This window comes from Anastrepha obliqua, chromosome 5 (genome assembly GCF_027943255.1).
Source record: "Anastrepha obliqua isolate idAnaObli1 chromosome 5, idAnaObli1_1.0, whole genome shotgun sequence".
Classification (NCBI taxonomy): Eukaryota; Metazoa; Arthropoda; class Insecta; order Diptera; family Tephritidae; genus Anastrepha; species Anastrepha obliqua.
In genome coordinates, this window is record NC_072896.1 from 61,375,116 (window position 1) to 61,392,294 (window position 17,179).

A 17,179-nucleotide genomic window follows, 5' to 3' on the forward strand; every position below is an offset into this window, starting at 1 on the left:
TTCCGCTTGGAAGCGGCTTAAATCTGTGTGGATGCACATCACAAATTGAAGAAGGGGCTCGGCTAAACACACCACAAGTGTATACGAGTAAGTTAAGGATTTGTAAGTTAAAAATTTCCGATCTCGTACACTGAAAAAAATTATTGGGCCGGCCGCCCACAAGAAAACACAAGTTACAAGGATGTACTCCTAAACTTTATGTACAATTTTCATCTTAAAACTAATTCTGCTTTCCTTCCCGAACTCGACTGCCTAATCGTTGTGGCCTTTGATTGCATAACCGAGGAACCATTGGATAGACGCAGTGGAACACGATCTTAAGAAGCTGGGAATACGTAACTACGAAGCAACAGCTCAAGATAGACCGCTTTGGAGGAGCATTTTGAAGGAAGCTTTAATGCACCCCGCGTTGTAACCCTATGAAAGAAGTAGAAGAACTATTTGTATTGAGTGAAGTTTTTGTTGTATGTAATGCTAATAGGGTAATGATCGGTGTCTTAAGGTGCGAGAGAAATATCGACTTAGGTGAAAGTATAACGTGTAGGAAAAGAGTTGGAAAGCTATTATTGCAAGCTATGAGATTCGTACTTCGGTAGAATAATAATTTGGTAGAATAACTTACTTCATTGATTGGTTTGCCGAGCGCCCCAGAGTTGTCGGCATTGAAATCACTTAAACATAGAATAGAAAAATGAGTACTACAAGTATTATGAATTGAATTTAGGTCACTATCTGTAAATTTTCAAGTAAATCGTTCATAGTGAAATAACAATAAAGTGATGTTAGTAGGTTAAACTCACTATCGCGAATTTTGAATTTTCGCAGGTTACGTTTATTCGAATTTCGATTTTTTTGTTGGCGACATGTTTGTACTCATGTCTCTCACTCATCCGGACGAGTTCGGCCATTTTGACTGTTCAGTTAATTGTTGACAGCTGTTTTGCTTGCACGTGCTTCGGCTCGTCTTCGATTTTTACCTATTCAAAAAGATGGATCAAAGAACCTGTATCAAATTTTGTGTGAAAAACGAAATTAAGTGAACGGATGCATTTCGAATGTTGACTGTACCATATGGAGAAGCTATATACTTTGGACGAAAACAACGTTTAGTGGTACAAAATGTTCTCAGAAGGCCGAGAAAATGTGAACGACGAAAAGCGTGCCGGACGCCCGAGCTCTTCAACAACAGACGAAAAAATTGATGAAGTGAAGAAAATGTTATTGGCCAATCGTCGAATCACCGTTAGAGAAGTTGCTGAGGACCTCGACATATCGATTGGATCGTGCCCTTCGATTTTTTTCAATGACTTGGTCTTGAGACGGTCGCCACAAAATTTGTACCAAAACTTCTCAATTTCGACCAAAAGCAGCATCGCATGACCATTGCTAATGAAATGTTGCAGTCTGTCCGCGACCACCCAAATTTGCTCCAGAGGGTCATAACTGGTGAGGAATCGTGGGTTTATGGTTATAACGTGGAAACCAAAACTTAATCATTTCAATGGAAACTGCCGCACGGACCAAGACCGAAAAAAGCGCGCCTTGTTCGTTCGAATGTAAAAGTTTTGCCTACTGTTTTCTTCGATTGCAGGGGCGTTGTGCATCATGAGTTCTTGCCACAGGGTAAAACGGAATATTACCTGCTAGTTATGCGCAATTTGCGCGGAAACGCCAGAAACGCCCGGATTTGTGGAAGAACAAAAATTGGCTCTTGCATCACGATAACGATGAATTTTTGGCCAAAACACACACTAATGATGTAACAGCCACCATATTCCCCAGATCTGACCCCCTGTGACTTGTTCTTGTTCCTGAAACTGAAGAGGCCCATGAAAGAACGACATACACTACGATTGACGAGATAAAGACGGCATCGAAGGAGGAGCTGAACAAGATAAAAAAAATGATTTTTTGAAGTGCTTCGAATATTGGAAAAAACGTTGGCACAAGTGCAAAATATCTCATGGGGACTACTTTGAAGGGGACAAAATAGATATTAATGAAAAAATAAATAATTTTTGAAAAAAAACACAAAATTCCCGATACTTTTTGAACACATCTCGTATTGTTTAATTAAAATTGATATTTTAATTGATTTTCAAATATAGCTAAATTTAATTTAAAACCCATTTAAAAGTTATCGCTGTTTGTGTGGAGCCCGTTTCTCCAGAAGTCCCTTGCGGTGATCGTTACAAGTCCTTCATTCATCTAAAATCAATCGGACAAGAGAAATTAGTTTTATTAATAGATAATCTTGTGCCTGATCGAAGCTTTTTTTTCAAAATCAGGAATGTTTTTCAGATTTTCCAGAAAAAAGCCGATAATTAATTGTTAAAAAATTCAAAATTTTTGAAAAAACGAAATCCTTTAATCAGGCTCGAGTTTTTTATGTTTCTCAAAAGCAGTATAAGTTTTATTGAAATCTACCAGTTACAGTGATCACCAATTCAAAGAAATAGTTTTGAGAAAAACGCATTTAAAGTTTTGCTATCGATTTATGAATTATTTAATTACTTACACTGTGTCATCTATTCTCGGCCATGTAATTGCTCTTCAGCCGCCATAGCAGTTTCCAAAATATCGATATGCTATTGCCTACGTAGCATTCTACCTTCTCGAGTGTTATTGTTAGCGCGCTTATCTGCCACTTTCATACGTCGGTTGCATGCAGCTGATGCTAGCTACTTGCTCTCGAACGCTCCGGAGCGCCCGAAGGTCCTTTGCTAATTGTTGAATAACTCGTATTCACTTAAAATTTTTACACAATATTTTTAAGATATCATACTTTAAGAAATAGCAAAAAAATCTTGAATACCTCTGACCCCTTAACCACGCAGTAGCATTCGCGCACCATTTTGTAGCTTTGCACATTTGTATTCACCGTATTCGTAAACAAACCAATGCTATGAGCATTGGCTGTGATGATTTTTATCGTATGTCAGTACCACAAGCTAAATTTAGGAAACACATCTCAAGTGACTTGGAATCCAAAGTTCCCCTCAATGCTTTTTTCACCATACCTAACTAGCAAACCTGGTATCTATCATCCTTGTTTTGCATCCATTTTATTATAAATGTTTCCACAACAATTCGATGTTCGCTAAAATCGTTATATATCTGAAATTGATAGATTCATGCAAACTAGTTCCCAAAACAAACACATATTTTTGCTGTAATCGCAGTTGTTCAGAAAATACCGCAGCATCCACTTTTGGAATCCGAAAAACAGTATTATCTGCGGAAAGCAATATATAATAATAATAATCGTGTGCGATATTTGCCACCGCCATCGTGCATTGCTCCAACAAACTTCTGCAGAATCTTTCTCTCGGACACTCCAAAGAACGCCACATCGTATGTCGTCATCGTTCAAGCTTATGCGCCATACGTTAGGACGGGCATGATGAGAGCCTTATAGAATGTTAGTTTTGTTCGTCAGAAGAGGACTTTGCTACTCAATTGCCTACTGAGCTTAAAGTAGCCCCTGTTGGCATTGAACTTCAATGCTGACATTATTAACAGTGTTAATGCTGGCTCCTAAATAAACGAAGTTTCTTACAAAATCATAATTGTCAGCAGTGCGGGTGCCGATATGCCAAAGCGCCGACTGTTTTTTATCTTCTTCACCACCACACCCATTCGCTTTCATTTCTAGAAAAATGCGGTTGTTAAGGCCGATTATAAGAATACCATCAGCCAACATTACGCCAACATTTGGACGCTCTTATAATAAATGGTGCTTGAGTGATTAAGTTCTGCAGCTCGCACGATCTTTTCCATCATCAGGTTAAAGAAGTCACACAAACGGTTCGGAGAGGTCTGACGGTGCTGCAGGTATTGAGCAGCGTCATTTTGCATAGCCGTATTAGTTTTGCGGATATATCAAATTCAGACATCGCGGCATATAGGCAACTCCTTTTCGTGTTGATTCGCCAAGACTTGACGTCTTCTGAAACGGTCTAAGACCACGCTGATAAGATCCCATGAATTGGTTGATGCTGGGCTACGGCCTTTCCCACAATACGCTCGGAAGGAGACTGTAATGAATAAAATAAAAAAAGATTAGTTAAATTAAAAGTTATCGGCGGCCGCCGCAGCCGAATGGGTTAGTGCGTGATTACCATTCGGAATTCACAGAGAGAACGTTGGTTCGAATCTCGGTGAAACACCAAATTAAGAAAAACATTTTTCTAATAGCGGTCGCCGCTCGGCAGGCAATGGCAAACCTCCGAGTGTATTTCTGCCATGAAAAAGCCACTCATAAAAATATCTGCCATTCGGAGTCGGCTTGAAACTGTAGGTCCCTCCATTTGTGGAACAACATCAAGACGCACACCACAAATAGGAGGAGGAGCTCGGCCAAACACCCAAAAAGGGTGTACGCGCCAATTATATAATATATATAAATTAAAAATTAGTGTTCATATTTAAAAAACATATATTATTTTGTAAAACATTTAGTACTCATATATAAAAATTTCCTAAAGGGATGAAAAACAAGAACAATTATTTTAAAGCTTTTCAACATATAATACAATATAATTTCGTCTACTGTATGTATGTATTTCCATTCCTTTCAGATATCCGGTTCCTATAAGGACACCAATTTTTCAACCTTCAATATTTTTGGATAAATGCAAAATGTTTACAGGCACTTCTTTTCTGCTCACATCTTTTATTGTGGTATTCGTAATTACGGAAACAAGATCGCAATGCCCCTGGCAAAGGGATATACTTGAACTGCAGACATCTTGCATATGTGCCTACAATTTGGGGCTAGAACTCTCTGTTCAATGTGACCAGGTACAATCTGCTATATGAAAGTTGTTATTGTGTTTTAATACACATTTTTCTTCTTCTTCTTCTAGGTGAAATTTCCTATACTCATAGATGCCTTAAATACATATGCCAAAGAAAAACCGATCGATCTACTTTACATTAACAATTCAACAATCAAGGAATTGCAAAATAAGATTTTCGCAAACCTTAGTGTGCACAATGTTCAATTATCCAACTGCCAAATAAGCAAAATTGGCGACGATGCTTTTTATGGGCAAGAAGCCGTTCTTAAGAATCTAAATTTGCAGGACAACCTGTTGACAGAGGTACCGATCAAAGCGGTCAAGCGCCTTAGCAAACTCAATCTATTAGATTTGTCAAAGAATCTTATTACTATTATACCAGATAGAGCTTTCTCAGGTCTATCCAAATTATCTACCCTAAAGTTAAATGACAATAATGTTACATTGGAGACCGCAGCCTTCAGTGGTCTCGAAGATTGTCTTAAAAATTTAAACCTCAAAGGCACACGCCAACGTCGGATTCCAGAAAGTATTCGCGGTCTTACAAGTCTAGCATTCCTTGATCTTTCATTAAATGGTATTAAAGAATTACCTGGTCCTGGAGGCATACGTACGTTCGACGGACTAAATTCGTTAACTGCATTGAATTTGGAACGTAATTTTATACAAAGCTTAGGCGAGACTTCATTTGCTGGCATTCGTAAAACTTTAAGTTCTTTGAGTTTGTTAAATAATTTGCTAGCCGAATTTCCAATTGGAGCTATACATGCCCTGAAAGAATTACGAGTTTTAGATATAGGTTTTAATTTGCTCACAACGTTGCCAGAAGTAGCTTTCCGTGGCAACCCAAGTATTACACTACTTGCCTTAGATGGAAATCCTTTATCGACAGTACCTCAAAATGCTTTCGCACATCTAAATTCAACGCTGCGTGGTCTATCCCTAGGAGGCCGATTTTTACACTGTGATTGTAAATTACGTTGGGTCGCTGAATGGATTCGCAATAGTGATTTACAAGTCACATCGCGTGAACGAAATCCTCAATTTTGCGGTTCACCAACTCGGTTTCGGGATCGAGGTTTCTATTCCATACAGCCGGAAGAATTAACATGTTTAGAAAAGGACATTGTTGCAAATAATACTAATGTTGAAGTGAAGCATTTGGAGTCTCAACTAGAATCACCAAGTAGTAATTCTACCTTAGACTTTCTGCCAACCACAGATATAAAAAATAAAATAGCAGATATTAGACCTAATAAAGACAGCAATCGCTCAGAATTGATGCCATTTTTACCAGCCAATATCACCACTGCAAACACTTCGACAGGTCCTACAAAGCCAACTCCAATCAGGACAACACCCAGTTCTACAATAGCACCAGTAAGTTATAGATTTCTTTTAATTATTACTTGTAAGCATATTATTTGGCTTTAATTTCAGACAAAGTTTTCAACTATATTGTCGTCCACAGTAGCACCTAATTCGGCATTTTCAGGTGTCGAAAGTTCGACATTAACAACAAAGCCTTCTTCCTCCAGCGTGGTTACAAACTCAGTTACCACCATTGCGCCAAATGGTAGTGCTAGCAACATTAACTCTCACAATAAACAATCACCTACTTGGCGTCACAACACTTCTACGGCATCACCAGTTATAACGAACGGTACACCACACAAGCAACAGCGTCCACCGTTAGTGTTGGGATTCCCCCCTCAACGCGGCACTCGCATCGACGACGCTAATGAAGTTCAAGTAAAAAACGCTTTCCGTCAAGACAATTCCGTCATTATACAATGGGACTCAGACACAGCAAACATACTAGGCTTTCGGGTAGTATACCGCTTGTTTGGGGAAAAGACATTTAAGCAGGGACCACCGCTGGAAGCAAGTGAACGAGAGTTCAAAATAAAGAATGTACCCTCTCAAGAATGCATAATTGTTTGTGTAATTTCGTTAGAAGAATTGCATGTAACTCCCGAAACTGTGCCTTATCAGCAATGCCGTGAAGTGCGTACAGTTGCCTCACAAACTTCTAATATGGACAAGATAACAATCGCTGCGAGTGCTGCCATATGTGGTACAATTATTGTGGCAGTCATTGTATTTATAGCAGCAAGTAGGTGAGTTCACATAGTCTAAATAGAGCAGTATAATAATGCAATGGTGATTAATCCAATTATTTCAAGTTGGTTTTTATTAGTACTATTTTAAGAGTTTTGCATTAAAAGCGATTTTAATGCGCGATACTTTGCTTAAACTCTGCTGATTCCTAAAATATAGGCAGATGTACAGGTTCTAAATTTTTATTATTACAATAAGAATATTTATATAGCTTTTGACGTAGAATTATTTGGAACATGAACAAAAAGAGCCACGTAGAGCTGGCCGTGCGGCGGGCTTTCGTCTTTAAACATAAACTCACTGTGTAGTCACTGAATAGTAATATTAATCCTCTACTACCACACAATTTCTTGCAAAAATTTTGCAACAGAATCAATAAGATGATGAATTTCATTCGGAGCGCCACTTAGTCATCCATTCCGTACATCTTCCGTAATAAGTTTTTGATAATACCTATTATATTTTTATTGTACGGACGTGTACAAAGTTCCTAAAGTTTCTAATTATTGTTTTAGGTTTACGATTTTATTTCTCGCTTTATTCTAGTTAGGTGTTTATTTAAAAATATATATATAAAGAAAAGTACACTGCTCATTAGCTTTTGATTAAGGGGTAACACCACTGTAGAAATTTCAAAAAATTGATTTTTTTTTTATAAGCTTAAAAAATTCTTTGAACCTTTTAAAATACAGAACAAAAAGTTTTATACGTTACCGAAGTTTATTTCATAAATATTTTAAGCTTTTAACCAAGCGTTAGTGACTGCTACCTAACGACTTCTCCAAATTTCCAAACTTTAAACGCGTTTTTCTCAAAACACGTTTTCTGAAATTGGCACGCAGCATAACTCAAACAATTTTAAATATTTTTAATCAGGTTTTTCACTACGTCTGTATAATAACCTTCTTAAGAGAAGAGCGTAGGGGATTTTCGATAGATTAATTTAAACGATTGTTATAATTATTTAAGTGCCGTTTTTTTAGTCCAAAATAGAGTTTTTTCCTTCAAATGCTTGCTAATTCTACAAAAATAAATATTTTTTAAATCCCCTACGTGTTTCTCTAGCTATTCTTATCTAGATTAAGAAAAAACAAATTTCCTTGTTCCAGATTAAAATTTGCACCCTCTGTGCTGCGTGCCGCGGAGCTCCTTCAAGAGAAACCACATTACAAAAATGTCTCCAATACCGCCATTTTGTAAAATTTTTCGATCAAACTTTGTAGTTTTGTAGTTTAGTATATAAGTAATAACTTCCCAAATCAGAGTGACTGTTTTCCCTTTCTTTCTATACAAAAAAATTCTTTAAAAATCGTGTTTATTTTACGCGTGTAGAGTGGTGTTACCCCTTAAGTGAGTTATTATAACGTAACAACATAAATACAACCATATAATAGCACAAATCTTAACTTTACCATTGCCATTGGATTTTGAATGATAGACGGTCCCGCAACCTACAGAACACACAGCAGAAGAGCCCATTGCCAATCGGGGGATTGCCTGTAAACTGTTGCGGCCCAGCAGGATCACCAGGGCCCCTGGGATCCATTGCCACTTTATCTGCATTCAATAATCACAAGGTAAGTACGTAAGGAAGTCATGTAAGATTATATATAATATTATAAGGTTTTGCATTAAGAGAATACCAAATAAATTTAATAAAATAAAACGAACAGTTAATAAGTTATATTGCCAAAACGGTTTTTTACACAAAATTTCACAGCTATAGATTTGCCAAGATAGCCACTGTCAAAATTATAGTAGAAAACCTTGCCTATTGAAAAACCCTTTATATTAAAAGAGTACGTATGCATATACATTCTGTCAAAAAAATACCGGAAATTGTTCAATAAAACACAAAATAGTTGTTCAATCATTAAAACATCATATATTTGGTCGCCTTCAAAATAGGTTCCATTCGAAACAATACACATATGTCAACGATTAGTCCAGTCATCAAAGCACCTTTAAACGCGTTTGAAGAGATCTCCTATTAATTATTTTTCTATTCTAATAATTAAATGCCAATTGACAGATCACGCTCAAACTCTTCGAAACTATAGATGACAAATGTACCAACATTCCAACAAAAAAAATTTAGACATATGTGTAACGCACGCTTTTTAAATGAACAATTCCCAATATTTTTTTAACAAAATGTAAGGTTTTAAAAATTCAAATTTGTGCTTAAAATTAAGCAATTTTCAGATAATTTAAGGTTTTTTGAAACTCGCTCAGTTTCGAGTAGGAGTCGAATTGGACATATCATACGAAATATAAATGCATCACACATTTGTGTTACGAAAGTTTCGTGCTGGTTTTTCGGCATCAAGACTAGAAAATTGTTCGGTACTCGTGCTTGGGATAGCCCCTCGGATGATGAAGTGTCCTTGGAGCGCAGTTGCCTTGCACTCTTATTCTGTGAGTTGTCATTTTACGGGCGTAGTTTATGCCTTTCGTTTAGGATTTACTATCTGGCATTTCCAAAGATGTAGTTCCACTATATCGGCCAGTTGAAATGTCGTTTGCGAACGCGCACATGTTATTGTTTTTTCTGTACTTGTTTGGTCCATAATAAAATATCAGGAGTGTGGTGGAAAGAAGGTCCGCTGTGCCGAAGCCCCTAGTAACACAGGATGTTTAGTGACCATCCCATCAGGTCATGCACCCATATTAGTCTGACAGTTCCAGGCTGACCTTGTTGTTGTTTTAACAATAATAGAAGCCCCGTCAGTGTAGGGTATATCACCGGTCGTCTTCGTCTGGCTCATCTAAATGTAGGCCTAGGAAACATGCTGTTTCGACGGGTTGGGTCCAGAGGAAGAGGGGTGTTAGATGAGTAGGTTTTAGAGGGCATGTGAAGGGGTGGTTAGTGTCGTACGGGGTACCTTCGCATGCCGGACATGTGTTTGGTATGTCGGGGTCAATTCTGGATAGGTAGGAGTTTAACATGCTACAGTATCCATCCTGGCCTCTTCAACATGGGTGGCCTTAGGGCAGGCTTGAGTAAACCGATGGAACAACCCTTCATAGATGTACGCACTCGCAACCACCAATCGTCAGGGTTTAGGTACCACGGAAAGGTCAGGGAAATGCATAAAAATGGTTGTCCAATTGATCACATTTCTGGTCACAATGGCGATTTACCGTGAAGGTACAATTAAACAATAAATGTATTGATTGTTCAACGTGGAACCTGATAAACATTTTGGCGAAGAATTGCTTAAAGTTGCGAGAAGGGGTTAAAGATTGCCGTATGAATACAATCCATAGGAAACACTTTTGATATACACTTTTTATTGCATATTTTATTCTTATCACATTCAGGTGTAAAATCTAAAACTACATTTCTTAAATAAAGATTGATTTTTAAGTATGATATAAACAATATTGTTCTTTAAAATTATTGTAATCAATTTAAATTTTATGTGATGAAAATTAGTGAATAATATTTTTAGTGTATCCGTTTTTCGTTTTCCAAGATGTTGGGATTCGTTGGTTTACTCACACATGAGTGAGCGTTTAATTTACCATGGGAGAAACATTGGTTTTCTAAGTCCGGATCACAAATTTACATTGTATGTCAATGTGATTTATTGATTGAAATTGAAAATGATTTGGAAGACGTAGGTGAACTGGTAACGACTGTTGTATCTGAAGTTGATTTCGCAACATCACATTTTCGCTGCCATAATATCACATTAACTAATCCAATTTCGATTAGAGTATGTCCGGGAATTCACTCTCCATCAAATAATATTTTGAGTTAAGGATAATACAAGAATTGTTTGGCAATTTGATCGATTGCGTGTTTGGATGCAATAGCCAGGAAGTGATCAGATATTGATAGTCAGCCAACGTTTTCGCCATAATAACGGTGATTAGCGAAAACGATCGTAGTGGCACGGGGTTTGTAAACGAGTATATTAAGATACAAACTTGTAAAACTTGACAATAGATTGAAATGTACATATATACGTATTTAAAGACATAGAATATATTTCAGTTGAGCTTAAGGAAAAGGTTGCTTATATTCTACACCATATTGTACTTTATTGACTTCACACTTAATATTATATGTACCTAAATAGTGAAAATATGTGTACTTCTTACAGCAGGAATGGGATCAAGTTTCTGCATATAGCGGTCGATCTATACCGCGGCCACGCATTTATCCTGCGGACAATCAAGATGATATACGCGGACATTTCTCTGGCATACCTGGGAAGGTAGGGAATGCGAGGTAAGCGGATCTTTCAAAATATTTTTATAACATTTAACATATAACAAATTTAAATACTAATTTTACCGGTGAAATTAATTTATTACATCCTGTATAAATCAAATGAAAATATGAAGTCTTGAAGCGGTCGTTTTATGTTGCTATATTTTACTAACCCTCTGTTCCTGAAAAAAAAAAACGGCTACACCGAAAATCACTTCCAGCTGCGAATCATTTCCATCTTCAGTTCTCAATAAGCATGAACCAATCATTTATCCGATATAAAGTCAAAAATTAGCTTTATATCATAATTTAACCCATAAAAATGTATATCCTCGTACTATACCTACATCTAATTAAAACCCTTTGCTAGTAAAATTAAAACATATACGAGGTGTGTTCTAAAAATAAGGTGAATCTTCAAATTTCGCGGGCTACGTCTCGAAGGTATGTTCACGGTTTAGCAATATAGCATGTGATGCTTTCCATTTCAATTCAACCGGGCTATTCGGGTCATATTCTTCGATTTCGATGTAACTCAAATATGTTGCTCTCTGGTCAAAATTATGAGACACGTATTTTTTTGTTCGCCCGAAAAAACTTTTTTTCAAGATTTATCGGCAATTTTGTTTTTCGGCTCAAATCGATTTTTTTTAATTATATAAGAATTTTTTTTTTAAATGCTCATAACTTAGTCAAAAATGAACCGATTTTAATAATTCTGGGTTCAAAATAATCGTTATTACTTGCATGAGCGACTTCATGTAGAAACAATTGCAAACAAGTAGTTGAAAATTTTTTATTTTGCAAAACCATGACGTGAGGAAATAATGATAAATTTACCTTATTTTTTTAACACACCTCGTATACTATTTAAACGTCCAGGTTTCCCCAAACATAATTACCACGACTTCATTACATCTGCGCTGAGAGGATGAATAAGCCCGTTCTACTAAATAATCCTTAAAATATACAACACACTATAAAAAATTAATAATTATAATTTTAAATAAGAAATCTTCGAACTTTACAAGATTTCATTGAAATGAATACCTAGGAATAAATTACAGCATACTTATGCATTTGAAAAACAATTTATTTAATAAAATCTTTTGTTTTATGCGTCTACTCCTATCCATTGTACCCAAAATATCTGCCCTTTCCCCTTTTCCCCACACGTACACACAAACATTCAAACAGATCAATAGCCGATGGCCAATCTCAGCACAGCTTTTCAAATAATTCACATCGCGGCTATCTAGGCGCTGCATTCCCTACAAACTTGATAAACTCGCGGCCGGAGCTTCGACAATCCCGGCAGTCTTTAGCTGCCGCATCGGAACGTATGTCACGCGCCTCATACGCTGGTTCAATACAAGGTCCGACAAGCATAGCATCGAGCACGCGTCGCTCACGACCGCGTTCGAGATCACGTGAACAACTAAGCGCCACACATATACATAACCATAGACCTGGAAGCCGGTAAGTAAGATACGAATAGATAATGACAATGATAAAATACTTGTCTTCGACTAAGTGAGAAGTTGCACTCTCGCGTATATATACCAGAACATATGAAAAAATTTCCCAATTCTAAACTTCCTGAGAAAAGATTACTCTAGGAAATATTGGGAGTAGTCACAGTTAAACAAGCATTACACAGGCACAAAAAAAACTTTAAGAAGGCATATTCGCCTTAAAACCAACTCACTTGAATTACCGCAGTCCTTTTGTGTATTAAAAATATATTTTATTAAAGTTTCCATTAATTTTCGTTCTTTACAAGATCTAATAACACCTTTTGAGAACATAATGTAATATTATAAAACATTGTGTGTACGCATATTCATATTTTAAAAAAAGTTTTATAAAACTTATTGTCAGCTATAACTGAAAATTGCTTCTAGTCTTGCTGTAAATAACTGTTAAACAAGTTGGTAACGAGGATGTGGCAACAAAGTGGTGCGGAAGCGCTAGTTGGATTCTGGATGAATCACCACTCCAACCAACCAACCAACCAACCAACCACATATTTGAAATAAGGATCGCGATCTAGGATTGTTTTCCATTGCAACAGTTCTGGGTGGTTCTTAACGTACACGACATCCCATCCTTATTGCGATTGAGAAATGTGCATTTACTTTCTGCTATTAAAAATACAATATTTTACAAAAAGCGCAAAAATACTTTCAAAAATAACTAACTTCCTCATTTCCATATCAATTTGTTTATAAAAATGGTGGTTAACCTTTTCACCACACAGAATAAAATTTTCTAAGGTGGTTTTTACGCTTTTGTTAGCGTACCAGACTTTTCGCTATTAAAATTGGTAATAAAATTTGATTGCCAGTAACAGTTCGGTAGCAGCCAGAATAGTGCCTAAAAGGAGCGCGAGATGTGGCCTCTCACACGGCTAAGTAAATATTTTTCGAAAAAGACAAAAATTTTAAATCTAAAATTGAAGAAAAAATGACTGGCGGCAACTCAAAACTTGTTATTTACAATTATTTGTGAATACTTGGTGAATCCTGACATTTTTGTCATGACGTGTGCTCGCAGCTTCGCATATACATACATATGTGTGCACCCTTATATGTATGTAAATAAAAGTAAATGTGTCAACTCCTCAAAAATTGTACCTTCATGACTCTAAACTTATAAAATCATCAAACTATATATAGAATTGACCTGTTATGGCGAAAATATGTGAAACCTCTATGCTACAATATAATATTAATTATCAAATAATGCTCAATGTAAGTTTTAAAAGTTGACTACAAGAAATTTTTAGATACATACATAGCTTTGTGACAGTTTCAAAGTGGTCTATTGGTTTTGCGTCTGGCTTACCAAAATTTGTGATAACACTTCAGATCAAAAACACTGATAGCGTGATCAGTAAACAATTTATGAGTTGTTTTGAAAACTAGAAACGATCGTTTATAAATGCAGTGTTATTTTTGGATCCATTTAGATATTTTTGGGTAGTTATTTCGCGAAGAAAAAGATGAAATCCGCCTAAAACCAGCTCAAAGGTCTTGAACGTCGCATGGATAATTTAAAAGAGAATTGCTTTATTGGTTTTCAAAATGACGATTCATCTTCTCAAAGCAATTAATGCAGTGAATATTTGCAATTTTTTTTTAATGAATCCGTAACACAAAGCTTTTCTTCCATTTTAAGAAGCGAACTTGAGACTCGAAACCTCTACCGTTGGATAAAAATATCAAGGCACGTTTGTCTTTTTCAATTGCCCATAGAAGGAAATACATAAAAATCTGGAAAATAATACTTTTTACGGATGATATTAAATTTAATATAATTGGTCCTGCTGGGAAGACTTTTGTTCATCGTGAAAAAGCCAATTCCGGGTATACAATAAAGATCTTACAGCACGGTGGGATTAACTTGAAAGTTGGGGATCAATTACTTGGAATGGAGTTGGCCCAAAATTGAGAATAAATGGCAATATGGATAAGTTTGCTTATCTTGATATTCTCAAAAATACGACGAAGCCCTATTCCTTCGAGTCTATGCTACTAAATTGGGTATTCATTTATGATAACAACAAAAGCGGTGTGAAAAGTTGGCAAAGAAAATATTGCAGTCCTCAATGGGCCAACACAAAGCCTCGAACTTAACTCAATTGAAAATCTGTGAAACGATATTAAGGTTAAGATTGGGCAAAAAAATTTAAAATTACCAATGAACTATACGAGGAGTACAGGAAGCCTACTCCTCGGGAGAGATGCCAAAAGTTAATAGAAAGTTTACTTCGCAGATGTGAAGCATTTTTTAAAAATAATGGATATTTAACGATATACTAACCAGGCATGAAATAAATAAACAAATTTTACTAATTTGAAATAACTAATTTCTCTAATAACTTGTTGTGGATCAGAAAAAGCGCGGTACTTCAGAGTCCAGTTCGTTATGTGATGAATTCCGATTTTTCGAACTGCTTATAATTGTTCATATTGACTTGTTAATTATTTTGCGTTTTTTTATAATACTGAAATAAAAGAATAAATTTGTGTAAAAGTAATTGTTGTACTAGGTCATCAAAACTTAAAAAAAAACATAAAAAACATAATAATCGATATACATACATATGTCATTGTGGGGAAGTGCCCTGTCGAAAGCTGTATATTGACACAAATTTACGGTTCATAAAATATTGGCTAAATAATATCAAATATTGAATTAATAATCAACCTGCTTTACTTTGGGAAATACCATATGCGTTTGCGTATGCTGCTGCTTCTGCGGCTATGAAGGTACAACTCTCTTTTTACACGGTATTTTTTTACACGAAATGGAAATGACGCAGTTCACTGAAAAATGTTTTGAACGAAATTTTCAATCTTGCACGAATCTCAAAACGAAAACTGTTTTTTTTTAACATAATATGATACTTAAAAGATGCCTTATTAATAAAACATTTTTCGTGTAAGAATAAGCACAAATACGATGCATAAGTATGTAAAGGGTGTTTTTTTTAGAGGTTAGGTTTTCAAGATGAAATAAAACGTATATAACTTAATGTTATGGCCAAGAATTTAGTTTTACTATAAAGATAAGGGTTTGCCATTATGTTTTAAAAATGATTTCGGGCAAGTGGCCGCCGCGGCTGGCTCGAATAAATTCCAGCCGAGAGGTCCAATTTTCGACCACTTTTTGAAGCAATTGGGGCCGTATGTCAGCAATAACGCGCCGAATATTATCTTCCAAGACGTCAATCGCCTCGGGCTTATCTGCGTAGACAAGCGACTTCACATAGCCCCACAAGAAATAGTCCAGCGGTGTTATATCGCACGATCTTGGAGGCCACGCCACAGGTCCACGGCGCGAGATAATGCGCTCACCAAAAGTTTCCTTCAATAAATCGATTGTTGCGTTGGCTGTATGGCATGTAGCGTCGTCTCGTTGGAACCAAAGGTCGTCCACATCAACATCGTCCAATTCAGGCACGAAAAAGTCATTAATCAAGGCTCTATAGCGCTCTCCATTGACTGTAACATTATGGCCGGCTTCATTTTTAAAGAAATATGGACCAATGATTCCCTCTGCCCATAGAGCACACCAAACAGTGACTTTTTGAGGATGTAACGGTGTCTCAGCAATGGCTTGTGGATTATGTTCACTCCAAATGCGACAATTTTGCTTATTGACATACCCATTCAACCAAAAGTGAGCTTCATCGCTGAACAAAATTTTCTTGTGAAAATCGGGATCGGTGGCCATCTCGTTTTGGGCCCATTCACCGAACGTGCGACGCGCTTGATGGTCGTTCGGCTTCAATTCTTGCACGAGTTGGATTTTGTAAGCCCGCAAACCAAGATCCTTCCGCAAAATCTTCCATAAAGTGGATGGGCACATCTCCAATTGCTGCGCGCGATGGCGGATGGACTCATTCGGGTCTTCTTCGATACTCTGCTCCACAGCAGCAATAGCGTCTTCGGTGCGCACTGTACGACGTCTCTGAGGATGCGTATTATCCACTAGAGCAAACGTGGTGCGAAACCGATCCATGGTTAATCGAATTAGTGACTCTGATGGACGATTATGTCGACCGAATATTGGACGCAGCGCGCGATGCGTCGCGCGAACCGAACCATTATTTTCGTAATAAATTTGCACGATTTGCAAACGTTGTTCAGGTGTAAGTCTATTCATTATGAAATGGCAAACCAAACTGAGCATAAATCAAGTGACAGCTGTCAAAAAGACCATCTACGAAAAAAGTAGTGCCAACTTAAAAACCTAACCTCTAAAAAAAACACACTTTACATTTTAGAACTAACCAAGTCCGACTGTGCATTAAAATTTCAACGTAATCTTTAGGCCGCGTGTAGCTGCATAACAAGTATTACACAAGGTGGGGCAAAATTAATCATCCAATTTTGATTTTAATCAGTTTTTACTGAATAAAAACAACAATTTTAAGCGACGATAATCTTTATTTGACCTTTATGCGCTCCATTGCTTGTCTGTATACTGTAGTTGTTTAGTTCATAAGTGTCAAATATGACAGACA

At 36.7% G+C, this 17,179-nt stretch overlaps 1 protein-coding gene across 3 annotated transcripts in view; it reads left to right on the plus strand.

The window, feature by feature from the left end:
- Positions 1–17,179, plus strand: part of LOC129247849 (leucine-rich repeat and fibronectin type-III domain-containing protein 2) — a 62,753-nt gene that overhangs the window by 40,735 nt on the left and 4,839 nt on the right. For 2 of the 3 annotated variants that reach the window (XM_054887201.1, XM_054887200.1), the window contains exons 3-8: positions 4,581–4,803; positions 4,869–6,182; positions 6,243–6,922; positions 8,362–8,500; positions 11,036–11,163; positions 12,343–12,624. In XM_054887201.1, the coding sequence (XP_054743176.1) occupies positions 4,642–4,803; positions 4,869–6,182; positions 6,243–6,922; positions 8,362–8,500; positions 11,036–11,163; positions 12,343–12,624 (2,705 nt within the window). In that variant the 5' untranslated portion in view covers positions 4,581–4,641. The remainder of the gene's footprint in view (positions 1–4,580; positions 4,804–4,868; positions 6,183–6,242; positions 6,923–8,361; positions 8,501–11,035; positions 11,164–12,342; positions 12,625–17,179) is intronic. The other variant, XM_054887202.1, reaches the window with a different exon arrangement.